Source organism: Lepidochelys kempii, chromosome 1, assembly GCF_965140285.1.
Source record: "Lepidochelys kempii isolate rLepKem1 chromosome 1, rLepKem1.hap1, whole genome shotgun sequence".
Classification (NCBI taxonomy): domain Eukaryota; kingdom Metazoa; phylum Chordata; order Testudines; family Cheloniidae; genus Lepidochelys; species Lepidochelys kempii.
The window spans coordinates 227,298,682-227,325,966 of NC_136380.1; the positions used below are offsets into that span (position 1 = coordinate 227,298,682).

Sequence of the window (27,285 nt, forward strand, 5' to 3'; positions counted from 1 at the left end):
CAATTGGCTAAACAAGGAGTAGGACTAAGTGGACTTGTAGGCTCTAAAGTTTTACACTGTTTTATTTTTGAATGCAAGTTTTTTTTGTACATAATTCTACATTTGTAAATTCAACTTTCATGACCAAGAGATTGCACTACTGTACTTTTGTTAGGTGAATTGAAAAATACTATTTCTTTTTTACAGTGCAAACATTATCAAAAATAAATATAAAGTAAGCACTGTACAGTTTGTATTGTGTTGTAATTTAAATCAATACATTTGAAAATGTAGACAACATCCAAAAATATTTAAATAAATGGCATTCTATTATTGTTTAACAGAGTGATTAATTGCGATTAAAGTGTAAATTAAAAGCATCATATGACATACTCTCATTGACACATGTGAAATATATGTGTGAAACTCATGTTAGTGAGGAGAACCACACCACTTTATCTCCACATAGGGACTGTGTGCTGAGCAGCTGCACAAGAGTTCCTGCACTTCCCCTGCACTTTGGGAGGAAAGCTTTCTGTGCTAGCCCTGCATATGCCCAGTATGGAAGATTAGGCTGGAAGAGGAGCTGCAGATCTGCATTTACAGAAACCAATGGTCCCAATATCCTGGCAATGGGGACACAGAGGTTGCAGCAACTTGCACCCTGGCCCTGTGTTGGGAGGAAATCATATTAGTCATAAGTATTTTTAAATATGATTTTTTCCAGAAAATTGGGTTCCAAAATAGTTTATAACATGGTTAACTAGTTTATGCTAGCCAAAGAAGCCAGTGTGGAACCTATTAGTGCTTTCTGGGAAGAGTAACATTTGAAAATAATTTCAGCTAACATATTTCCCTTCTATTCTAGATAAGGGTGGCCATCTATACCCAGTGAATTTTTTGGTGGGGTATGGAGAACAAGCTTGCAGTGCTGCTCCCCTTGCAACATCTGTTTGGCAGCTGATCAGGTGATTTCAATTTCCATTTCTATCAAATCTTTCACCTTTCAACAAGCACTGAAAACACTTAAAAAAAACCCAACACAGTGACCTTAGTATTTTTATTGTTGGAAAAACTAACAATGGCTATAGTGACTACACCTAACTTTAATTGGGAGTACTAATAAAATTAATTTAATTCTATTTATTTATATATATAAAAATTATGGATAAATGTGCAGAAACATTTCATTTTTCTTTGCTCTTAACAATAGCAATTACTCCTCCCATACTCCCTCTTGCATTGTAAAATAGAGTATGGTCTCTGAAAAGCATATAAAGATATCTGACAGTCATGCTGTAATCTCAATATTTCTGTAGCCTGTGAAAGGAAGGTTTCAGTCAAAATATGAACTTCAATGTATAAAAAGGAGTAGTGAAAATCTGAAATACAAATTAAAAAAATATCACAATGGGCTAAATTCCATTAGGATGGAATCACCCCAGGAATTGATTTGGTCCAACAATGTCTCTAAATTAGCACTCAAATAATCATTTCAGTGTTATTTGCGGTTATTTTCCTTTTCCTCCTGAGAACAGTTAATTATAAAAATATCCCTCAAACCAAAAATATGAATTAGCAGCAATCTCTATTTCTCATTAATTACAAGGAATAACAATCATCAGGCTTATAACTTACAAGTATGTGCCATCAGGAAGATATGGGTTTGTTTTAATGCAGAAATATCTTAACTGGAAATTTGGGGAAAAACATAGTAAAGCAGTGAAAGTTAATCAAACTTTATTTCTACAAACCTTACATAAATTTATATTTCAGAGAGTGGATGTGTCCCATATGTCACCGGCTAGTTGTATTAAACTGTGTGAAATATTGGCCTGTTGGAAAATTTGAATACACTTCCTCCTGAAGATAAATTTTTCTAGAAATAAATCAAATAGAATCAATTAGTAAATGTTTTAAATTTCTGAATATTGTTAAAATAAAAGTGAAACACAATCCTGTACAAATATTACACTAACACTACATATTTTAGTTATATAATAAATCAAAATAAATATAGCTCAATTTTCTCATGACATAAAAATTCTTTTCCCCCCCTGTCAAGGTTCCTCCCCCACTCTGAACTCTAGGGTACAGATGTGGGGACCTGCATGAAAAACCTCCTAAGCTTATCTTTACCAGCTTAGGTCAAAACTTCCCCAAGGTACAAAATATTACCCCTTGGACAGGCCGCTACCACCACCAAACTAATACTGGTTACTGGGGAAGAGCTGTTTGGACGCGTCCTTCCCCCCAAAATACTTCCCAAAACCTTGCACCCCACTTCCTGGACAAGGTTTGGTAAAAAGCCTCACCGATTTGCCTAGGTGACTACAGACCCAGACCCTTGGATCTTAAGAACAATGAACAATCCTCCCAACACTTGCACCCCCCCTTTCCTGGGAAATGTTGGATAAAAAGCCTCACCAATTTGCATAGGTGACCACAAACCCAAACCCTTGGATCTGAGAACAATGAAAAAGCATTCAGTGTTTTACAAGAAGACTTTTAATAAAAAATAGAAGTAAATAGAAATAAAGAAATCCCCCCTGTAAAATCAGGATGGTATATATCTTACAGGGTAATTAGATTCAAAAACATAGAGAACCCCTCTAGGCAAAACCTTAAGTTACAAAAAAGATACACAGACAGAAATAGTTATTCTATTCAGCACAATTCTTTTCTCAGCCATTTAAAGAAATCATAATCTAACACATACCTAGCTAGATTACTTACTAAAAGTTCTAAGACTCCATTCCTGTTCTGTCCCCGGCCAAGACGACTACAGACAGACACAAACCCTTTGTTTCTCTCCCTCCTCCCAGCTTTTGAAAGTATCTTGTCTCCTCATTGGTCATTTTGGTCAGGTGCCAGCGAGGTTACCTTTAGCTTCTTAACCCTTTACAGGTGAGAGGAGCTTTCCCCTGGCCAGGAGGGATTTCAAAGGGGTTTACCCTTCCCTTTATATTTATGACACCCCCTAAAATCATGTTCCCAAAATGTCACTATGCCAGTGTTGGGAAAACAGTATTAATGTAGCCTGAGAATTCTTTCATATTGTTTTAAGACCAGGAACTTGTCAGGTACAGGAATTTCTTGCACAAAATCTAGGCATGCACTGAAAAATCAAAGAGTTAAAGACTGGGATTTTGATACCGGCTTGCAGTGATGGGTTTTTTGTTTTTTAGTTTTTCTTTATCCTCACAGCAAGCATACATATCTGTCCACTGTTAAGGTAGTTTATGACAATACTTAATGGTTCTTTATGGCTGAACTCTGCCATTGGGCCTTATCCTGAGCTGTTGTTGGCATAGCTCTACTGAACTCAATGGAGTCCCATCCTTTTTGACTCCAAGAGAGTCCAAGAGAGTGAGCTGAATCAACTAGACACATATATAGTATTAAGAAAACTTTCATTGTACTTATTACCCTTTTCTGACTATTACAAAAGAGAAGGTAAAGGGGTGACTTGATTACAGTCTAAGTATCTACATGGGGAACAAATATTTAATAATGGGCTCTCCAATCTAGCAGAGAAAGGTTTAACATTATCCAGTGCATAGGTGCCGACTTCTAGTTTTCTCTGGGAATGCTCCTCCCCGAGGCCCCGCCTCCACTCAGCCTCCCCTTCCAATGCCTTACCTTCACTTCATCTCTTCCTGCCCCTGCTCGACCCCCCCCTTGCCGATCAGGTGTTTGGGAGTGCCCTGATTAGCTCAGCGGGGGCGCTGTCAAACAGCTGTGGCTGGCGGATGCTGAGCACCCAGTATTTTTTTCCCCACAGGGTTGGCACTTATGATCTAGTGGCTGGAGTCGAAGCTACACAAATTCAGACTGGAAATAAGGTGTAAATTTTTAACAGTGACAGCAATTAACCATTGGAACAATTTACCAAGGATTATGGAGGATTCTCCATCACTGACCATTTTAAAATCAAGATTGGATGTTTTTCTAAAACATATGCTCTAGGAATTATTTTGGGGAAGTTCTATGGCTTGTGTTATACAGGAGGTCAGACCAGATAATCATAATGGTCCCTTTGGCCTTGGAATCTATGCATATTTTCCCCACTTTTCTATCTTTATTCTGCTATGAACAATGAACATAATGTGACACTTACTGACAAGTTCTGCTGAGGTCATAGTGTATTTGAGCCATTATTCCCAACGTGTAACTTAGGAACAGTAACAGGATAGTCTCTTGAGAAGAGTTTTCTTTTTTTCTCATACTACAAAATTTAGACACTTGCTCCAAATTTGCGATTTTTTTTTTTTAAAATGCAATCAATGTCAAAACATCTTATGACAAGTACAGCAGGCTCGCTAGGCAATTTTATAATGCCAAGCTGTTGTCAATGGGAAAGACTTTATCTGATACAGATTAATCCCTCTGGGTACTTACTTTGATTTCTGCTCCTGGGAGAGTTGTGCATTAGCATTATCCAGAGTTCTGCGAAGTTCTCGATTTAGTCGCTGTTGATGCCGCTCAAAAAGAAGTTGTGCTCTGGCGCCCTGTATACGTTGCCTGTCCCACTCTGCATTTCTTTGCCGTTCTTCCTCCTGCAGCCTCTGGAGGAAGAAATGAAATGTTTGCTTTCTTTTCACAATCACAGATAAAACAATATTTAAATAGTCTTATTAGCAAATTCACTCATGTGATGAGCTCATTTGTCTTTAATGGGCTTGATTCACCCCTGCTATGACAGAAGGATTCACATTGCACCCTCCTCCACCAGCAGTAGCTGTTGTGTCCTGGGGGAAATTCAGCCCACATGGGGAACGCAGGCAATGGTTTCATTACACCCTCCCTCAGGGGATTATGCTCAGGGGAAGACAGCTTTTAATGCAGTCAAAGCTCTCTGTAGGAGACCCACTAAAGGACTGTATCTGAGAAGATTCACTAAACTGGTACAAATCTGGTCAAACTGCCCATGTTCTCTTCATGGCCAGTGCTGTCTACATTGGAAGTTCTGCTGGCAGCTCAGTGTCTCCTTGTAGAAAGGGGGTTGTAGTACTGTGCACTTCCTTCTCCAGGTGGATTTCAGAGTAAATCAAGCCCATTATCTGTTGTCTTGGCATAATTTTTGACTCAAACTTCCTTCTCCTCCAATACATCCTATATTTACAAATTGTCTGTCACTACCTCCGATCATATTCCCCTTGTGCATCACAGCTTTGATACCACCTTTTAGACATATTCAGACGAGGCAGCTCTACACTGTGTACATCTGTCAATCAAAATTAAACTGCTTTTGGTGTCTCTGTGAAAAGACTAACAGTTGTTCAGGACTGGTGAAACTGTTAAGAAAATAAGTTCTTGTCATATTAACTAGATCCTTTATGATGATCATTACCATGCTGGTATGAAACACAAACCCTAGAATTTAAGAGAATTTATCTATTGACAGATTTGTCTCTAAAAAAAATTGCACAGAGAACACTATATTAAAAGAACATTATTAAGGTTGCAATATCAAAAGTTAGGATATGCCAGAATTAAGATTGCTTTTGAACCTTAACTTGCCCCCTTATGTATTTGAATTAGGATAGTATGTGATTATGTAATTAAGACATTTCTTTTCCCCCTGCAGGACTCCTCTTTCATTCAGTACACAAAATGGATAGCGATCACTTAGTGAGCAGCGATTTCAATATTTTCTCCTCTTTGTTCACTATATGGCCATATGTCCCATTTACGGCACGCTATTTAAACCCTTCTCTGAAAAGAGAATTATTCATTTTCTCATGGGCTTTTCTCTGGCATTCTGGCTTTCCTCCCTACCCTGCCCATATTCCCCCATCAGTTTACCGTCCCAGTCTCCTTGTCCAAAATTCCTAGTTTCTCTCCATCCCCCCAGCTTCTCATCAGATCCAGTGTTTCCCTCCCCTCTCCTGGCTATCAGTCCCAGTCTCAACTGTCTTGCCCAGTCTGTCCCAGTCTTCCACTCCCAGTCCCGCCTCCAGTCACAAGTTTACTTTCTCCCACACTCCAGTCCCAATCTCATCAGGCTCCTTGTTCCAATGTGCTAATTTCTCTCCCCTTCAGTGTGGTTCTTGTCCTTCCGCATTCTAATTAGACTGCTTCCTACTCCATGCTCCCTTGGTGCCAGCAGGACAGTTACTGAAAGCACAGGAGAGACAGACTCCTTGAATTCAATCTAGTGCATGGCCCTACCCTAGCCCAGAACATCTGGGAACAGCAATTCCAAGGAGAGGCCAGCCCCCATAACCCTGGGCTGAAACCTAATCAGGCACAATGTGGGACTGGTGCACAGGGAGTCTGATCAGCACTAGGAGTTGACAGATGAAGCATGTTCAGTGAGAATGGAATCTTCACAGATTTTAGCTGTGAAACTAACAATTCTACTGAGCATGTACAAACTGAGATTTTTCAAAGGCTTATAACTTGGCCAAATTTGGGTGGATTTTCACAGGAACAGCAAAAGGAACATCCCTGACACAAAGAATACCCCTGCCAAATTTCAAGTCCCCGATACAAAGCATGGGGGCATGAGAGCTTCTCAAAGAAAATGTTGCCAGAATTTAACATGGCAAAACATCGTATTTTTCACTAGCCTCGTTCTTGGAAATGTCTGGACCATTTTGGATTAACTTTTTCAAACAAATTCATCCTGAAGAAGAGGTGTTGCATGGAAAAATTCAGCCCAATCAGTTGAAGTTTGGCTGTTATAAAGCTATAAGCTACTGAAAACGGGATCTTACAATGGGAAGTGTCAAGCCACTTAATAATTGGCGGTGCTACCAGCCCTGTCTATGCTACTACTCCAACTAATACAGATAAGCAAATGGGTTTGAATACCAGTTTCTCCAGAACTTGTTGTTGCTGAGTGTAACGTATTGCCTTCAACTGATCCTGGTTCATTCCTTTCCATCTATCAGTAATCACACGATGTCGCCCAAACGAACTGGCTGCTTGTTCTGGGTTTTCAGAAAGCAAGTCTCCTCGAAGGAGGTTAGAAATTTCAGCCACATTATCTTCTTCTTCCTGACGCTTTTCTAGCATTTTTCTTTCTGCAAATTCTACAGCCTTTTAAAAAAAAAAGTGGGTATGGAAGGAGAAAGCTGAGACCATTTTCTTTAAAAAGAAAATACCGATTTCATACTGCAAGAAAGTTAGTGAATCAATCATCCTGTCACTGAATTTTCTTTCCAAACTGCATGTGATTGTCAATAGCATTGTATAAATGCACTATGTTCATGTGGATTAAGAATGCTGAAAATCTGAAGGGATGTCCCCTTATTGCTTTCATAGGTTGGACCAAAAGCAGTTTGGAGAACTAGCTGTATGTTGTAAAACAAAGCCAGAATTATGTCAAAATTAATTCTACGTTTATTCACAAACAGAACAAGCAGTCAAGCATACTCACATGGACTTGTTAGTCAGATGTCAGACATCACATGAAGGAAAACGGACTAAAATTCACAATTCTCAGTTACTAGTTCAAACATCCTAAATACATATTCCAAACAAAAATTATGTGGGTTTCATGATTAAGCACTCAAAAATGAGGAAATGCCAACATGAAGTTTGGTATGCTCCCCTGTGTGAATGCATTACAATACAGTCTTCAAGTACATGATTACATGCTAATACTACAACTATATTCAGATTATATATATGTCCTATGCAAATCACTCAACTCTGGCTACTATCACTCTCTGCTTCTCAAGCTCCTTAGCCACATGGTGACTACAAACATGCTACACTCAAAATTTGTTTCCTCACTCCCATATCAGCCCACATAAACTTCAGACATTAAATAAGACAATTTTAAAGGAGTTGCTCTTAATTGGGGAAGAAAGTAGGATTTTTTTTTTATGGGAGGGAGATAGCAGGAAGGCTAAAGTTAAATTGAGTGACACAGTGGACAGTGTCAGAAGCTGAGTCAGACTTCTTTGTTCTAGACAGTTCTCTCAGAGAACTAAGGCAAAAGGAAGAAGAGCAATATAGTAACTTGAGAGAGCTTCCTGTTAATTCAATAATTACCACATCCTGGGCTAATAAACTCTCAGACTAAACAGAAACAGTTTAGCGATAGGCCTTGAAGTGTATATATAGTAACATTATTATCTCACAGAAAACAACCTCAAATGATCACTTACATTATAGCCTGTATAGCTCAGTGCAGAAGAAATATTTGAAAAGGAAAGCACCAAATGTGAAATAACAGGCGAATGTGCTCATTCTGTTTTTTAAAATATATAGCTTTTACTTACTTGATTGTTAATATTCTGGGGAAAAAAATCAAATAGCTTAAGTGCACTGTGCAAAGTATACAATACAAAATATCAAACAGAATATTTGTAAATCAAGTAGTAAAAAAAAAAGTATCTGAATCACTTGTATTTTAGAATTAGAATTATAAAACTATTTAACAAGTTATAGTTTTAACTTAGATCCTGTAAACATTTTTAATCTAAAAATGTAAACTCCTTTGTGATGGGGTTTTTATCTTACACAGGTTGTAAAAGGATTAATATAGACCTCATAGACCAATTAACCAGCCTGGGTGCACCTGGAGGGTGAGCCAGGACTAACTGGAAATAAAGCCCAACTGGGATAGAGAAGAGTTTTGCTTCTATATAAAGCTGGGTGAGCACTGCTGGGGGAAAACCAGAAGAGAAAAGATAGGAAGTGCGCTCTCTCTCTGGGAAGCAGCCTGCAAAGAAGACCAAGATAGAGAAAGACCAGATATGCTTCTCCAGGGATGAGCTGAAAGCCTGAGTAAGATGGAGAGCCTGATGAGTTGGAGCCTGTGGGAAACCCTGAGTAAGGGGAGGAGTGTGCCTTGGATCAGGAGACTGTCTGAACCAGGGAGAAGCAGCAGCAGAGGCACTCCTTCACCAAGGTGATTGCCTGGTGAGTTGGTTATATATATATATATTTTGTTGGATTTTGATAAAGCCCACTGTGGCTCTGAAAGGTGAGGGAAACTGAGGCAAAAGTTGCTGTAGTGCCACAGCCAGCCAGGAGGGGACATCATGGTGCAGCAATTTTGCCACATCTGGATAAGACCATATACTCTATTTTAGCTCAAGAAAGGAATTCCCACTTTTAGAGATTAAAATAAATCAAGCAAATCACATTCAAAACAGCAGCAGAGCTGAACTTTAGACACATCAGCCACCAGCTCTGCCATCTCCACATGTGGTACTCTTTCAGGAATTAAGGGTCAACTCCTAGTCCCACTGAAGTCAATGGCAATGGAAGTTTTGCACAGGCTTCATTGTGACCAGGATTTGGCTGCTTCATTGTGATCAGGATTTGGCCCAAAAATCTACTCCCTTGAAGAATTTTCCCAGAAGTCAGTAGCTTTTTATTCCAGGAATAAAGGATTATAAATTTCCAAGAACAGAAAAACAATTTTCAACCTAATGACCTTTATGAACAATTATCTAAAATATGATTTGTGTATCTGATGGCATTCTGTTCTTTTTAGCTAAATGAATAATAGCCTTACTTTAGTGAGCATTTAGTTCTGGAGTTATCCCAAAATAAATAATTTATAGAAGGGATACTTTGGATGGATCCTACATATCATCATATCCCTTTAAATATTTGAGCACTCTCCCCTCCCCACTGCAAACCATGTTATTGTTATGGTTTCAGTTTTGCTGGCGAGAACAATAAAGGGAGCATAGCTGACAGCTGTGTGTCCATCAGCTCCCTCTGTGTCTGTATCTAACTCCTTCTCTGCTGGCTCCAGAAACACAACATTGGCAGCAAGGACCTTCTATCCCAACAAGTGTCCAGGGCTTCCATTGCCTAAATAGAACAAAGAATAAAATTTTGAAAAAGGGGACAAAATTCACCTAGAGGCACAGGGTGACAGCTTGCTGTTTTTTGCTTCTGGGACAGTGTGAACCAGCCAGCTTCAGAGGAGGAATTAGGCAAATAAAGATACAACCCAGGATAAGAGTACTGCAATTACTGCTGGAACTGTTTAGAAAACTTCAGAGCAGTGAAGGGGAAGCAGCTAACTTTGTTGATCAGGTGCAAGCAGGCAGAGAAAAGGCTGAGCCTGCATTGAGAGTCTAGAGCCAGCAGAGGGAGCCCAGTGCAGCCAAAGGAAGAATTCTGCATTTTGCAGTATAAGCACCCAGCCAACAGAGGGTGATCCAGTGAGGATAGTACACCATTTAAAAAAACCCAGAATTTCCCTGAGGAAGAGACTTCCAGGAGGTGTAAAATTCAAAACAAGAGCAGTGAAATAGCACCTTTTGTGGGCAATGTTATGAATTTGACAACAGCCGTGACTCCTGGGTGGCGTACCTCGATGTTTTGAGTAATTTGTAACCTGCAGCACCATTCCCAATGGACAAAGAGTTTCAACCTTGCTGACAATAATGGGTCCAAAGGCATATGGACTGATGCATAACCTGTTGTCTCAAACTGTTCCCAGAACCGCCACGTACACTGCAATTACAGCAGCAATGCAAAAATATTTTTCTCCTTGCCATCAATGATAGCAGAACAATATCGGTTTCATAGCGAGATCAAAGAAGTGGAGAGTTGGTAGCACAGTTTATTGTTGCTCTAAGGAAACTGTCAGAGCATTGTCAGTTTGGACAAACATTAAGTGATGCCCTACCTGACCAATTAGTCTTTGGATTATGCAGTGACCAGGTCCAGGAGAAGTACCGACTGTATTAGCACTTACATTCAAGAAGGCTGTTGAAGTAGCAGTTGCCATGGAGACCTTAGGGAAGAATTCTTTGGCATTTAGTGTGAACTGGAAAGTTACCTCCTACATCGGCAAGATAGAGGATCATGGGAACGCAAGGAATTTCCACGTGCCCATGGTGCACAAACTGCTCATGCTGAAAAGGACTGCTGGAGACGCCAGGTTATTGGCAGAAAATGCCAGAAGAAAGGACACATTACTGTGAACTGTCACACGGTTCAGCAACAAAGGGTAACTTTACAACCAAGAAGACACCTATGAAGGATGAACCTAAAAGGATGGAAGCTGGGAATTCATAATGTAGAAAAAGGTACAAGCTCTAATGACACTGATCAAGAACCAGAACACCACATGTTATCGCCAGCTGGAGTCAGACATTACATCTGGATCACACCCTCAATTGTAGAAGTTCTGACAAGAATCTAGCTTAATACTGGAGCTGCCATCTCACTGACTTCTGCATCTGCCTTTCACTAGACACTGTCACAAGTTCCTCTAGAAAAAACCTCTAAGGTTTTGAAGACCTATGTCAGCAAAAAGTTAGTCCCCAAAGGGGTACTTCAGGTGAAAGTTCAGCTAGATGGACAGTCAGTCATTTTACCCTTGTATGGGATTGAAAGAAAGTATCCACGATTATTTGGCAGACCTTGGCTTGAGAAGTTCAAGGTGAACTGGACAGAAATGAAAGCAATCATGAAAGCACCCCAAAATTGTCAAGAAATACAAGTTATTAGTCAAACAAAATAAGAAGTGCTTAGTACCAGACCTTTTTGCGCTGAAGGTGCTGCCTTGGTGTAAAAAGCATTATGAATTTGTTGAGAACTTTAACTGCTCCCAACAAAGGGCTAAAAGGAATGCATCGGAGATGTTACTGAAGACCTTGTGACAGTCTTGCAAAGGACCTAGAGTGATTTGGATAGATTGATAGACCAGCATCCAGAATTACTGTCTCCATCTCTGTCACAAATGCAGGTGGGGGAAATCACAAGCCTTGCTTGGAGTCAGTGGCTTTGATAACAGTTCTCTAGAGAGCTACTGGTTCCCTCTCAACACTACCTGGCTTGGCTTCTGCCGAGGATATGCATCATCCAATAAGTCAAAGCTCCGTTCTCCTGACTTCAAGCATCAAGGCTCATGTCAAGCCTTCTGGGCCAGCCTTAGGCAAATGTTACAGGAGTCTCCCTGGAGTGCCTTGAGCAGGACTTAGGCCTTGTCTACATACCAACTTGCACCAGTCCTGTGTGGAAATTTTATTTTGGTCTGAGTGATTTATTTTGGTTTAGCTAAAACACTTTGGTTTAACTAAACACACTGAACCAAAATAAATATGGCTCAACCAAAATTAGTGTGTCCACATAGCATTTTGCACCTTTTTAACTAAATCAGTTTAAAACAACACCATTAGATAAACTGGTGTAACTCTGCATCTTGACAAGCCCATAGAAGCGTTCTCCACTCTTTCTTAGATCCCAGGGTGACATATGGTCCTTAACTTCACAGTTAACTGCAAAGAAGACCATGCAGTGGATTGGTTGTCCATCACTGACCTAGACTTGCTGGAAGAACATGATTAGAAGCCATTGAGTGGTTTCCTTCTTCCTTAGGTGCTCAAGAGATTGATGTTCTGCAAACAGAACATAGCACAAAACAAAAAGAGAAAACAGTGAGACTGAGCTGAAGAGATGGTATATCAGGGTACCAAAGTGAATTGCTGGAGCACAGCAGAGGCGCTGAAGAAAGCATTGAAGAATATATAAAAACTAACACCAAAAGTGCCAAGACATGTTCCAGAAACATGCAAAACACAAGTACTGAAGTGCCACAAAACAGAGGTTCTGGAACACTAAAACAGACCCCAAGAGCAGACTTGAAAGTGTTGCAGACAGAGGCAACAAAGTGCCAGGGCAGGTGATGAAGTAAGAGCCAAAGTGCTGCCGCTGAGCACTGACCAAAGAGCCTGAGGCAAATGATCTCACAAAACTAAGGTAAAAGACATTTGGACCTGCCTGAAAGACCTGGATGCAGAAAGGATACCTGATGCACAAGGAGCATGCCTCTGAGAATGGTAGGCGTGAAACTGGAGAGATGCAGCTCCTACATGGAGTTTCTTTGCTGATTGAAATCAAGAAGGAACCAGATGGAAAGTACCAAGGATAATTAAGTTCAGCAGTGCTCTACCCCACTACTGCTGCCTGAGGGACCAAAACTCTTCAAGAGTTTGGGAAGGTCCAAGTGCCTCATGATAGCAAGCTAAGATCTAGGAGTGAGAATCTTGGCAGAGGAGATATCTATGTTTATACAGACTATTCTTTGTTTGTCTTATCTTTTATTAGCTACCTAACCTGAAGTAGAGCCATTATCAGATTATACAGCAATGTAGGGGAGACAAAACTACTTAAGGGCAAAGAATAATGGGACAAAGACAATTATTAATTGGTTACAGAGATTTGCCTGTACGATTAATTAATAATTATTTTGTTATTCAGACCCAATTTGGGGCTCTTTGTAAAGTAAGATCATAAACTAATCATCATAATTCCCTTTCGGGGGGAAAAAAGATGGCAGGAGAGAAATAGAGAAAAAAGTGACAGTGAAAAGAGGACCAAAGGAAAGCCAGACAGCCACATAAAAGAGGCTAAGAAAGGAATGATAGGATAGAGAAGGAAGAGATGAGTTGAGAAAATGGGAGGGGTCCAGGGTTTTGGAAGGGCACCACAAAAAATATTACCTCAGAGAGAATGTAATTGATTATTCTGATTCTTTCAAAAATGACAACCATATAACCATACACTTATCTTGGTTGTTTTGAGTGCAAATTTTGTTCCATTGCTACCAGGCTCACCAAATCAGAGTACAACTCTTGGGAGATGGGTGTACTTGGAACTTCCCCTGTTGTAGAATTGGATGTTTGGCTACAATCAGAGCTCTACCCAACCAAAAATTTTCAGAGGATTTCAGTTTCCAGGACAGATTGGTTAGGCCTAGCATGGCCTGGCCAGCCTGCAATTCACCTTGACTGAGAGAGAGAGAAATTGGCTCAAATATTTCTCTGTCCAGAAAAAAAATAGATCAAAAGGCAGTTCCACAGCATGTGGTACAAGTTCATGCCTGCAGAACCAGCATTTGTCAGATGTGGCTGCTCCAGACCTGAAAAGTCTAGATGGAGTCCAGTGCATCCTCCAAAGGATTTTCTGCTAGATCAATCTTAACTGTAATTCTAGTCAGAAATGCTGTATATTGGAATAAATCTGATTCCACAGAATGTTGGTAATGGAAATTCACAGCTCATGTTCCCAGTCACTGCTGACTGCCAATTTGCCTGATAGGCAGGAAATATAACTTTTTCAGAACTCTCTAGAAGCTGGGGGGGTCTGATGCTGCAGAGGCATCTGGCCCAAACTGGTGTTGCAGGGCATGGTTAAATTAAAAGTATTGACATTCCTTCTTTGGGTCCAGTTGAAATTTCCCCTTAAGGCGAGGAAAGAGCATGAAGTAATTGCTTTCAAATAGGTGGTTTATGCTCAAAATCCCTTTTTGAATCTAATCGGGCTATAGGATGGATTTATAGGCAATTAACATTTTGGAGTAACCTGAATCTAAATGTGATAAGGGATGACATTTAAACTTGGAAGCAACCAGATACCCAACTTTCCTAATGGTCAAAATTGTGACCATCTTCTCCATAAGGACACAACAGAAGTCCAAGTTTAGGAATCATGCTAGTGGTGGGTTTCTTCCTTTGTATACAGCCAGACAGGAGAAGCCTGGGACTTGTATGGAAAGCTCGGGGAGGGAGCAGGTCAGCCACTGTGTCACTTGGCTCAAGATTAAGGATACATAGTAACGCCAAGTCTCCTGCATTGACAGGCAGCTGCATTTTTCAAAGGATAATTTGGCTTTTGTTCCCCATACCCCACAACAGAATTTTAAAAATGTTATTAATTCTGGAAAAAAAAAAACAAAAAAACAGAAGGGGGAATATAAACTGGCAAGGAGCTTAGATCAATAGAAGTCTTGGGAGGACACTCGTCGTTAAGATTTTTAACTCTACCCCAAAGTGATAGAGGAAGGCTTCCCATCTACGTAGATCCAAAGCTGTGTGTGTGATTAGACTGAAATTAATTTTGACTATTTATTTCATCTTTCTAGGAAAGAAGACTCCCAAGTACCTGATTTCTGGCTGCTACCAGAGAAAAGTATTATCTAAAAGTGCACTAAGAGCCTCTGGCTTGTGCTTGTTAACATTGTACCCTGAGATTTTCCCAGACAATTCAATAGTTTATAAATCATCATCATATAAGCATATTTTCATCCCCATGGACCCTATTTTTATACTCTGGATCCCTCGGTGTGCTCTAATTTGTATTGCCAATGGCTCTAAAGTCAAATTAAATAGGAGGAGGGAAAGATCTGTCTAGTACCACGATGGAGATTGAAAGGAGGGGAAATGTAGTTATTGGTTACAACATGGGAGCTAAAATTGGAGTACAAAAGTCTAATCTAGGAAATGAAAGAGACCAGATCCAAATTTTTGTAGGGTAAAGAAAAAATACCTCCAATTTACTCTATCAAAGGCTTTTTCCATGTCCAGTGACAGAACAGCCATCAGCTTTAAGGGGTTAGCACACTGATAAACTGACCCAGGGTTTGCCTGACCCATGTCTCTCTTGTATAAAACTCACCTAATCTGGGTATGCTATGTACCTCACTACTTTTTCTAATCATCCAGGTAGAATTTTAGAAAATATTTTAATGTCAGAATTGATTAAGAATATTGGTCATCTGGGTCAGCTTTAAGGATGGCTGAGATTAGGACATCATTCATTGAAGGGGGCAGAGTACTTCTGCCAAAAGCCTCAGTGTATAGTTCAGCCAGTTTTGGAGCCAGTTGGCTTTGAATTGGGCATAAAATTCATCTGGAAAGTAGTCTATGGCCAGGGCCTTACTTGATTTCATGTTGCCTAGGGTAGCCATAATTTCAGACGTATGGAATGGGGAATTGAGCCAAACTTTTTGTTCTTCTGCTGGCTGGGGGAATTGCTGATTTTGGGTGTACTCATCAAGTAACTGATCATCAGGGATCTTCTTCTAAATACAAGCATTGGTAGAATCTGGAGAATTCATTAATAATTTTTTAGATTTGTGGGTATCTGACACTGACTTGAGTGAAATGAGTGGGATTTTAGCTTTTAATGAATTCATTCTAAGTCTGTATGCTAATGATATCCCCACCTTTAAATGCTCGATTCCCAGCATGCCTTGTTTTCATTTAAACAACGCAAATTCAGCCTGAGCTGAAATTATTTTATTAATTTCATATCTGAGACTGGTTACATCTCAGTTTATCCAAAGAGGGGTAATCCGCATAGCTGAGTTCTGCCTCCTTGAGCTGTTCCATTAGTCATCAGCTCAGTCTATCTGGCTCTCTTTCTGTGGAAGGAATAGGATATTATCCTGCCCTTTAAGTCATTTCTTCCCCACAAGCTTTTTCAATTATATCTAGAAGTAAAGAGCAGTATTAACCGCCATCTTCTGGTAGCCTAGTTTTTCAGGAGATGAGAGCTACAGTATCACAGGGGTGTGATCAGAGATTATAATGGCTTTATATAATTGTTAATAACACAGCTACCAAGCTACCGGTTGCCAAAAAATAACTATTCTCTGAGTGTGTAGAGGTGAGGAAAAAAAGCAGTCTTTACCTGTAGAGTGGTGCAGTCTCCTTATGTCCTTTAAATCCAATTCCTCCATCTGGATAATAGTCTGCCTAGTGGAGGATGGGGATCACTGAGGTCTGCTTGACCTGTCCAAAAGCAGTTCTAACACTTGTTGAAGTTCCCCCACTATAATCAAATTTTCTAGGAAGGAGTCAATTTTGAAAATAACTAATTGAAAAAGGAGGAATCATCTCTGTTGGGGTCATAGATGTTTACAAGAGTGTATAATGTCACCGATGCAAACTTTAACAATTAAGAATCTTCCCTACGTGTCTTATCAGTGGATAGGATTTGTGTGTTTTCAGGTTTTACTGAACAGGATTGACACTCCTGCCCCCAGATTTGGCTGCTTAATTACTAAAAACATCATCATTACCAATCCAGCTTTTTTAAAGCTTTTCGACCTCAGACTCAATGAGTTTGGGTTTCCTGGAGGAATATTATATCCACTTACAGCTCATTAAAGTGAGACTCATATTTTTTCCTTCTTATACAGTTAACATTCCTTTTTATGTTCCAAGAAACACATTTAAATAAATTAGCCATGGGTACTCACAGGGGGAAGTGTCCCAAAAAACATCTTAGTCCATGCCCCCTAAGACTCAAAGGTACAGCAAGAGTGAGAAGTCCAGGTTGAGGAATAGAAGCATTCATAAGGCTGAGACACGTGGCCAGAAAGGGTTAAGCATCCTGCAGGATAAATTACCCAAATTCAGCCTTTAGGGACATATTGGTAGATAATCTTTTTGTGTGTTTACATATATTACTCCTAGGGGAATTCTGCACCAAAAAAATAAATAATTCTGCACCGAAAAATTAAAATTTCTGCGCAAAATATTTTAAAATTCTGCAAAATAATGCATATTTTATTTGTTAAAATAATATAATCATGCTGGTTTCAATTATTTTGGTAATTTATTTAAACTACAATACAATGGATGAAGTATGGGAGTGGGGAACACTGGAGGAAATCCCCAACCCCCTCTGCCTAATAGTAATATAACTAGAAGTAAAGGGTCAATAGTAGCTATTAGTCAACAAATATATACAGCCATATGCTCAGTGTTACATCATTGCAACTGAAGAGCAAGTGAAGGCTGGGGAATCAAATTCACAATTTATATTAGCTCCTGACTATCTCCAGAAAGGGCAGTAGCAAACAATTGATGGAGCACATTTTGAAAGGAAATTGTTTTAGTCCAAAAATGTACATGACTAATCACCAAAACACCACAAACATTTATAAGGCCACACTGTCCTTTACACCACTGACAATGTAAAGGAGCCTTAAAATTTTTACGCCTGTTTTATCCTCCTGGGGGATTCACTAAGAACAATGGGAACAATTCACTAAGAAGGCAGGCTGATACATTCTGCTTTGCCTGAGGGAACAGAACCTGCCCCATGCCTACCTCACCAGAAACACCCCAAAGCTCTGCCCCTCCACGCTGAGCATGCCACAATAGCGAGGGAGAGGGACAGTGTCTCCCTCTCCCACATGACTGCCCAGCCCTCCCACCTCAGCAGTGCTTTATGTCTCTACTAGCTGCTCCAAGCACCCAAACCAACCTGCCTGCACTGCTGGGGAGGGGCGTGTGACCGCTCTTGTGACTTCCCTTTGCTTCCCTGTCAGAAGTCTTTTTTCTGCAGGGAAGCAAAGAAATCTGTGCGAGCCATGAATTCTGTGCATGCACAGTAACGCAGAATTCCCCCAGGAGTAATATATATTGTTAAAGGTTAATGTAATTGAACATTTCCTGCCTATGCTGTATTCTGTTAATTCAGAGATCAAAAGAAAATATTAACATTTATATTAACTGTAAATATAGTGATATCACGGTCTCGATTTCTCTTTGAAGTATACAGCAAATCACCTGTAAATGGTGGAAAACAGGCAATTGCTTTATGTTAATCTGTGTAGCTAATTACTGGTGATGCTTAGGAAATAGGTCTACTTCAGAGTCTCAATGATTGCCTATTGTTCGCCTAATAACTCTGAGCTATCAAGAGAAGACCTGGAACTGTATAAAAACCCTTGGGTCCAGATCCTTTTTCTCTCAGATCTGCTTAATACTTTATGCAGGGGAAGCTTGAATCATAAGACTGAGATCTCCAGTCCCACCTGGGATCACCCTGGATATGAACATTGGACTGAATCTATGGATTAATTTTAAGAACTCTTTGCAACTCCAAAGCTCACCATCTCTCCTATGAAACTAATCTCAGAACTGTACTCATGTCTGTATGTATACTGATCTTTTTAATAAATTTTAGTTCAGTTAATAAGAATTGGTTGTAAGCATTTATTTGGGTAAAATCTAAGATATTCATTAACTTGGGAGGTAATGTGTCTGATCCTCTGGGATTGGTAGAACTTTCTTATATGATGAATAAGATTTTCAGTAATCCTCATCATATTTGACTTGGGTGTCTGGGTGGAAGCCCAAGGCTGGATTGCTATACTGGGCTTCTGTGCAACCAGTAAGGGATTATAGAAGCTGTCTTCTGCTGGCTTGATAGAATATTGAAATATCCACCAGCTCTGGGGATTATCTGCCCCATTCTTTACAGTTTACCCTAATTGAATAATCTCAGTGTGGCCCCCCCGGGACACTGGTCACAAAGGCATTTAGATGGAGAAGAGAAACTAGAGTGGCAAGAGGTTAAGTAGGTAAGAGAGTTAAAAGGAGGTAGTACAGGGGGGTGTAAAACAAGGCAAAGGTGTGAAAGACCAATGCTCTCAAGTCAGAGTGGGATAAAAGATCAGGAAGATAGAGGGGTAGCCAGAATGAACACATCCTCTCTGTTCCACATCAAATGCAAAATATATGAATATGCCTAATCCTCCCCGTTGGTGCTTCCCCGCACAAAAGGCAGGAGATGGGGGGGGATGATGAACATTGCTGAATACGTTTTAAATAGGGTTTCTGGGCTAAATGCACATAACTATGCATTGGAGGTTAGAGTCCTACCAGACATATCTGCTTGTGGATCCACTGGAAAAATGAGGGATGAGAAACAAGAAACTATTTTACCACCTCCTATAGACAGATGGGTCCAAAATCCCAGTGTATGGCTCTCTAATGGCCAGCTCTTAAACACACAGGAAGTGAAATAATGCCCTCATCCCTGTGCACATTACCCAATATCTGCAATTTAAATTGAATACTTTACCAGTATGCTGTTCTTAAAATCATTAATTAAGGCAACCCTTCCCACACCCCACTCCTCTTCCTCCTGGAAGAGCAAAACCAATGGGGGAAAAAAGCTCATAACCATTATTAGAAATGGAGTCAAGAGATCTGGACTGATAAGTAACCAACTGCAGTTCATATAGTTTGTTAAGCAAAGTAATCAATATGGTGTTTCAAAGAGCGGATAGGATATAGTTACTATCTCCACGGGAGCCAGGTTGGTCTGGATTCTTGCTCAGTGAGATGAGTTGTGCTGATTTCCGTCTATGAATGTCTGATGGCTCCGCCTGGCTTTAAATATGGGTATGATGGAAGATATGGGAGGTACAGAGCTGAGATGGGCACTTCTCTGGATCCCTTCACTTCTGACAACCACCACCCAGCATTGCAAGTGTTGAATAGCAAATCCCATGGCAATGTAATTTTGGTTCTATAGAAAAAGCCATAGAATGTAGTTTTCTGCTTCTCCCAGTTTCGAGAAGTTAAGGGCCTGGCTATCCACCTTCATCTGAAAAAGAGCTTGGAAGGCTATAAAATAGGTCAGTCCTTTCTCCTTGGCCTGCTTCCTTGACATATTTAACAGGGCTCTTTTTTGATTACCTCCTGGCTGTAGTTGGGAAATATCACTATCTATGCCCTTTCCATCTCAGGTTTCCTTTTTCCCAGGCTTTATTATTATTATTTAAGAATGGATTCTTTCACATTGTATTTTAGAAAATTTAATATAAATGCTTGGCTTGGAATTAGTTGAGGGTTCGGTGGCTAGGAGCAGTGGGCCCTTTCTATATTCAGCTCTGTCTGGGTATAAGGAAAATCTTAAGTAGTGTCTTATACAAATTCTACAGATCCAACCACCCTCAAATTATTTCTTCTGGATGGCCTTACAGATCAATTCTATTTTTCAGCTTTTGGATCAGACATGTTTAGTCTGCACTGATCATAATAGAGTTCATATTGTCTTCTAAGGTACACATTCTAACTTCTGCCTCCCTGATCCTGGAGATTAGCCCCTGCAAACTGACCTGGTGTGCTGCAGTTATGATTTAAATTTCAGAGATATTCTCTGATACAGTGGTTCCCAAACTTTTGAACTGGTGACCCCTTTCACATAGCAAGCGTCTGAGTGAACCCCCTTAGAAATTAATAACACTTTTTAATATATTTAACACCATTATAAATGCTGGAGGCAAAGCGGGGTTTGGGGTGGAGGCTGACAGCTCACGACCCCTCACATAATAACTTCCTAACCCCCTGAGGAGTCCTAGCCTTCAGTTTGAGAACCCCTGCTCTGATATTTACAGAAGCAGGATCTGTTCTTCAGCTATCTGCTTTATCATATTGTAGACTTGCTGCTTCTCGAATGGTGCCATGCTGCCCTGCAAAGGGCTATCAGAGACCCTCCGATTCTTCACAATTTCTGGTGAGTCTGGGGAGTTTAAAACCAGATCCATCTGCCACTGTGATGTTAAAGAGCAGGATGAGCCACGCAGAGACAAAAAACTGTGGTGTTAGTACAGTGGATATTGACAGATTTTAGTGAGGCTGAGCAAAAGCTCCAGATCTAGGCAGACATTTTCCCCTGCTGGCTCCTGGATGCTGGCAGAGGATATCTTTAGAGAGGTGCATAAAACATATTTTCTGATTACTAAAACAACACTGGAACTTAATTGCGGACAAATCTTTGTGGCAACATCATTACTCATTGTACTTTGTTATATGACTTAAAAAAAATTGCTCAATTCCTTCCTCTTTATAACCAATATTAATTTACCTGAGTTCTATTAAAATCCTTGGTAGCTGCACAAACAGCTTGTCTGGTTTCTACGTCTTTCCTTTGTAGTTCCATGGCTTTTTGATCTAGGTCTATCCTGTTCTTGTCATGGAGATCCTCTAAATTAGATTAAAGCAGAATTTAGTTGATAAGGCTTATCATCCATGCATATGTAAATGTAATTTTAAAACAGTTGTTGGTTGATGAACTATTCACATATTAAACAGAAAGACATCTCATGTATCCCTTTCCAAATTCCATGGCTAAGGTTTATTATAGAAGGTTTAATGAGTCAGTAAATTAACATATCAAGGAATCCAGGTTAGAAATGTAAAAAATGAAGCAAACTTTATTTAATACTTGTTTGTTCAAAACTTGTTTGGACAAAGTTTTTAAAAAATATTGTAACTATCCCCAGAAAACACTTTTTTCAGGACAGAAACTAAAAAAATAAATCAGAGCTTCATTTTATCTATTGTAACATTAGTATAAAAGCATAACAAGTACCTTGACTTCATTGAATTAAACGTTCAAAATACACAAGCTTTTTTTAAAACCACCCAGTCTCTTCATTTCAGGTGTATAGGGGAAAAGAAGATTAGAAATTCATGGGATCATCATAAGTTCTCAATACAAGTACTTTAACTGAGACATTAAAACAAGTTTATTTTTGTGAGTCTGCACAGGATATCTGTGTGAAGTTAAAATTCCCACAGCACTTTCCCTATATCACAGATTGGCATAATGGGCTATTCTACAGTTTTGCAAATTATTCACAGTAGAATTTGTTTAAAAAACAAAACAAAAACATTAAAATCAAACTTTTACCTTCATTTGTTACCTGCAAATTTCTGGTCTGCTAATGCATTCTTCCAGTCTCTCTGTTGCTGTAGAGACCATTCTCTTGACTGCTCCTTTTGAAATTTCACTCTCTGATCATAGTTTAAATCTTCTCCTAGAAACTTCTGCAAGCCAGATACAGTACATCGAGGGTCACTGTCAGAGAGGCGAGCAGGAGTATCCTTCTTCAGGGCCTGTGGGTCAGACAAATCAAACTCACGCCGAGTTTCTGGCTTCTGAAAATTCTGTTGAAACTCAGTGACAGCTTTGTTTAGGTTTTTGATGTCTTGTTTCTGTCGTTCTTCTAACATGCAGATGATCTTGTCATTTTGCTTCATTTCACCAGCTACAAAAAGGTTATGGACAAGGTAAAACTACGAGATTCAAAATGTACAGGGAATTGTAAAAAATGAAGAATGTGATCTTGAAAAAAGATTAGAAAATAAATCTTTAAACTACTAGACTTAAGTCATTTAGGAGGTCAAAGCTGGTAAATGATTTTTCTAAGATGATAGGGCCATTCAGTTATAAAAACTCTCAATTGTTAATCACCTTTGGCACCTTTGAAAATATAATCAAAAATATACATAAAATAAAGACAGAAGATAAGACTGCTAATAAATTTTGTTGTAGCATATCAATCCTAGGTACTGTGGAGCAATTCCTCAGCATCTACTACTAATTTGCAGTAGTCACTGAAACACAATTACTTATTAGGAACACAAGAAACTATAAAAATAACAATCAGCACTCTAAAATGATGTACCACCAATGATATAGCTTGGAAAAAATATTGGCAAACACCATTGCTTTTTAGAGAATTTATTGTTAATTACCGCCTCCAGTTCAAACTTTGCAACTGATCCTGTCCCACAGAGTACACAGTCTAACTGTTTAAATATAATTCACAAGTATATACCTGTCAGAATGCATATGTTCTGGAAGTTTCCTATAGGGTCAAATTCTGTTAGATATTGTGAATCAATGCCTGCCAGGAAAATCATGACCAGCAGCAGCTGTGCAGTGCAGAAGCTGGCTACTACATTTTGGCACTTCTTGAACCCATAGAGAGGTTACTCTATGGGCCCTTTGCAAATGAAACCATCGAGGGGCATTCCAGCCACGGTGGGCCATGATGCAGCTTAGATGTCAGGGGATGTGCTCAGCATGATTATGTGTCTGTGCCCTGACTCAGCAATGGCTCCTACTCACAACCCTGGTTTAGATTATACATGTTTCTATCAAAAACAATCTATATACTGATGGCTGTCCATAATGAGCACCTCTAGGAGTAAAGAGATATTGCAATGCATGTGCTTCAGTGGCACAAGTTCTATTAATATTAGCAGAACTGTACAACCTTCCCCAAGTGAACTGATGAGTACTTTACACCACACTCCCGAATCGGATTAATTAAAATACACTTTCCTAATGGCATGTAGCATATACATGATGCAATATAAAAAAAATCCAAATATAAAGAGTGAGCTAAATCCTGAAGACCTTATTGATAGAAAACTCCCATTGACTTAGGCGGAAGTTTTACCCAGTGTGGGGAAAAAAAATTTCCCGCTCAAGTGAAGACAGACATTGTTTCAAGGGTGATATAGAAAAATAAACAGGATATACTTTCTATGTCTGAATTAAGAGGGAAAAACATAATCAGTCATGTGCTCACATATGGACAAGGTTTATGAAATGAATTTACATTTTGAAACTAAATGTGGGACAAGAAAAATACAATTTTGCTCAGATAACTATTACCATTTTAGTGCATATGTATCTTTATTTGCTGATACAGCAGTAAGTGATTCCTACAGCATAGGTTTTCAAAATGAGTGCCTAAAGTGAGGATCCTAAGTCTGATCCTTTAAAGTATTATGCATAAGTAAGACTAAGTTTTGTCATGTATATTTTTAGTAAAAATCAGACAGGTCATGGGCAATGAAGAATAATTCATGGAAGCCCGTGAATTTATCTGTGACTTTTACTAAAAATATGCATGACAAAATGGGGAGCCGCGGGGTCCCCATACTATCGCTGGGGGACCGGCTGGGAGCTGCAACGGCCCCCCCTCTGCCCATGGCTCTGAGCTGCGGTGCACTCTTGCTGCCCATGGCGGCCAGGAACTGTGGGGCACCCCCACCATCCACAGCAGCTGGGAGCTCCTGGGACACTCCCTTCCCTGCCCTCAGCAGCTGAGAGCTTGGGGCCTCGCAGTTCCCAGCCACCATGGGCAACGGGGGGACCCTGCAGCTCCCAGGTGCTGTGGGTTCAAGTCACGGAGGTCTCTGGAAGTCACAGATTCCGTGACCTCTGTGACAAATTCGTAGCCCTATGCATAAGCTTAACTTTACACACAGGGTTCATTGGGACTTCTGATATGCTTTAAGTTAAACTGATTTTCAAAAGGGCTGAGAAGCCAACAGTTCCCATTGTCTTCTACTCCTGGGGGAATTCTGCACCAAAAAATTTAAAATTCTAAACATAATATTTTAAAATCCTGCAAAATTCTGCATATTTTATTTGTCAAAATAACACAATATAATTACACCAGTTTCAATTATTTTGGTAACGTATTTCAAAATACCTGTCAGCAAGGATGTCTGTAATATTACGGACAATGAAAAAGATTCAGGAAATGTTTTTTGTCAAATAGATTCCTTACGAGGCATATAAAATACAGAACTTTATGTAATGCATTTAAACTACAATACAGAACCATGTCCCCACCACCCACACCAGAAGCAGTGCAAAGGCTTGGGGGAGTCAGGGGTAACGGAGGAGCTGAGGGAAAGGGAAAGAGCCTGTGAGTGAACCTGGAGGGTTGTTGGGTGTGGGTGGGAGACATATGAAACAGGTTTTTTGGGAGGGCAAGGGGGAATTTTTAGGGAGCCTCCCCCATGCAGACTCTGGCTGACCCCTGGCCTTTCCCATTCAGTCAGGCACATCTGTCCCCATGTGTCCCTGCACCCTCCCCCCCTCCCCCATCTTCCTCCACCCCCACTCAGACACCTACTCCCCATGTGTCCCTGCACCCGTCACCCTGCACCCCCTCTTCCAATCACCATGTGTCCTTGTACCCCCCATCCCATGTCTCTGTGTCCCCACTCAGGCATCCCTCTTCCCCCATGTGTCCCTGTACCCCCACTCAGCCACTCCCTCCCCCATGTGTCCCTGCATTCCCTCCCCCTGTCCCTGTGTGGCTCTGTGCGGCTCTGTGCCTCCACTCCCATTCAGCCACTGCCCCAGTGTGTCCTCCTCCAATAGCCCTTATGAACCCCAGTTTGTGACCCCCCACAGCAGCCCCATGTGTCCCACGCTGTCTGTCCCCTCATATCCCCTGTCTCTTGACCTGGCCCCACCGACGCTGTGAAGAAGTTATCCTCTTCCCTTTCCTATCACAGCTGGGGATTGCTCGGGAGTGGCTTCTCTGTTCTAGCGCCACAGCAGCCCCTGGTAGGCAAAAGGCATAACTGCAGCAACTTTCTGGCAGAAATTATTGTCTATGGGGAAAAAAAATTATGTGCAGCACATCAATTATGCGTGTGCGCAGCTGCGCAGAATTCATCCAGGAGTAGTCTTCAGGCCACTTATAGAGGTGTCTAATTTTTAGTACCCATTTTTAATATCTTTGCCTACATTTCCACAGCAGCAAATACTCAGGAAAAGACTGGTGGCAACATTTTAAAAAGAGAAAATGGTGAGAAAAGATCACAAAACAGAGTACAAATGTTTACATATACTAATACAAAATTGTATTATTTATATAACAATAAATGTACCAATTATTTCATGTCGTGCTTTCTCATTTGCCTCTTGAATCTTCTTATCATTGATTTGAGTATCCAAAGCATCCTTATCAACCTATTACAATAAAAAAAATTAAGCTCTGTAAAAATTATTTATTCTATTGAAAATATTTAAAGTATGTTTACAGGCTTTAGTCCAGCCTTTTATATTAAAATGTTCCCTTGAGCCAGAAATGAATGAATTTGCCTTGCAAAATTATAATTTTAAACAGCTGTGAATTATGTTATTGCCAGTGAAATGGCTTTAATGGTAAATTACAGGCACTTTACTATTTAAAAGTATGTGGCTGCAAAAAGAAAATCCAACAATAATATTTCTGTTTGTTCGTTTCATTCTAATAGCAACAGGTACATTCTTATTCTGAAACAAAATAACATTACAAGGTTAGGTTGAGCTCCAATACACTAGATGAAATGTTTCTTCCACTGTAGAGGGCATTCCTACTTAATTTACTTATCTTTCAGCCATTTACATATATTAAATAGTTGTAAAGGTTTTTGACATTCACATTATAATAGAGTTATAATAGTTTTCAGTTGTAAAAAGTTTGAGCACTTCTGTAAAATCTACCATTTAGCCTCACACATCTGTTGGAGGCGGCAGTAAGAGGGAATTTTCAGCCTTCACAGCGTGAAGCATTGTGTCTGGTGTTTTCAGCATGCAATTGGGGTTCTGTCCCTGACTCTTCCACAGATTTTCTGTGTGACCTTGGCCAAGTGACTTAATTTCTTTTTGTATCTATAAAAGTGGGATAATAATCCTTATTCATCTTGGTAAAGCACTTTTAGATCCTTGGATGAAAAATGAAAGGTAGTAATTATTATTTTCTATTGGGATTAAGCAAGTGCTCTCAAAACAGATCACAGTAGAAAAGACATATGGTGCGATGCTGCCTAGGGCCACGTCCACACTACCCGCCGGATAGTGATCGATCTATCGCGTCTAGCGTAGACGCGATAAATCGATCCCCGATCGCTCAGCGACTCCGGAACTCCACCACGGTGAGAGGCGGAAGTGGAGTCAACAGGGGAGTGGTGGCCATCGATCCCGTGCCGCAAGGATGCGAAGTAAGTGATTCTAAGTCGAGCTAAGATACGTCGACTTCAGCTACGCTATTCTCGTAGCTGAAGTTGCGTATCTTAGATCGATCCCCCCAGTGTAGACCAGACCTAGGATTGCTGAATATGCTGATTAGGGGAAGAAACAAAGTCTGATCTTATGAAGTATGAAAGCAGCAGAAGTCCTAGAATACCTTCAAATGATAAATAA

General features: G+C 40.1%; 1 protein-coding gene across 1 annotated transcript in view; it reads right to left on the reverse strand.

The window, feature by feature from the left end:
• Positions 1–286: 286 nt before the first annotated feature.
• Positions 287–27,285, reverse strand: part of RIBC2 (RIB43A domain with coiled-coils 2) — a 32,714-nt gene continuing 5,715 nt past the window's right edge. The window contains exons 2-7 of the mRNA XM_073315989.2: positions 25,989–26,070; positions 22,205–22,549; positions 21,364–21,482; positions 6,799–7,026; positions 4,381–4,547; positions 287–1,858 (exon numbers count right to left, since the gene is read on the reverse strand). Of these exons, the coding sequence (XP_073172090.1) occupies positions 1,777–1,858; positions 4,381–4,547; positions 6,799–7,026; positions 21,364–21,482; positions 22,205–22,549; positions 25,989–26,070 (1,023 nt within the window). The 3' untranslated portion in view covers positions 287–1,776. The remainder of the gene's footprint in view (positions 1,859–4,380; positions 4,548–6,798; positions 7,027–21,363; positions 21,483–22,204; positions 22,550–25,988; positions 26,071–27,285) is intronic.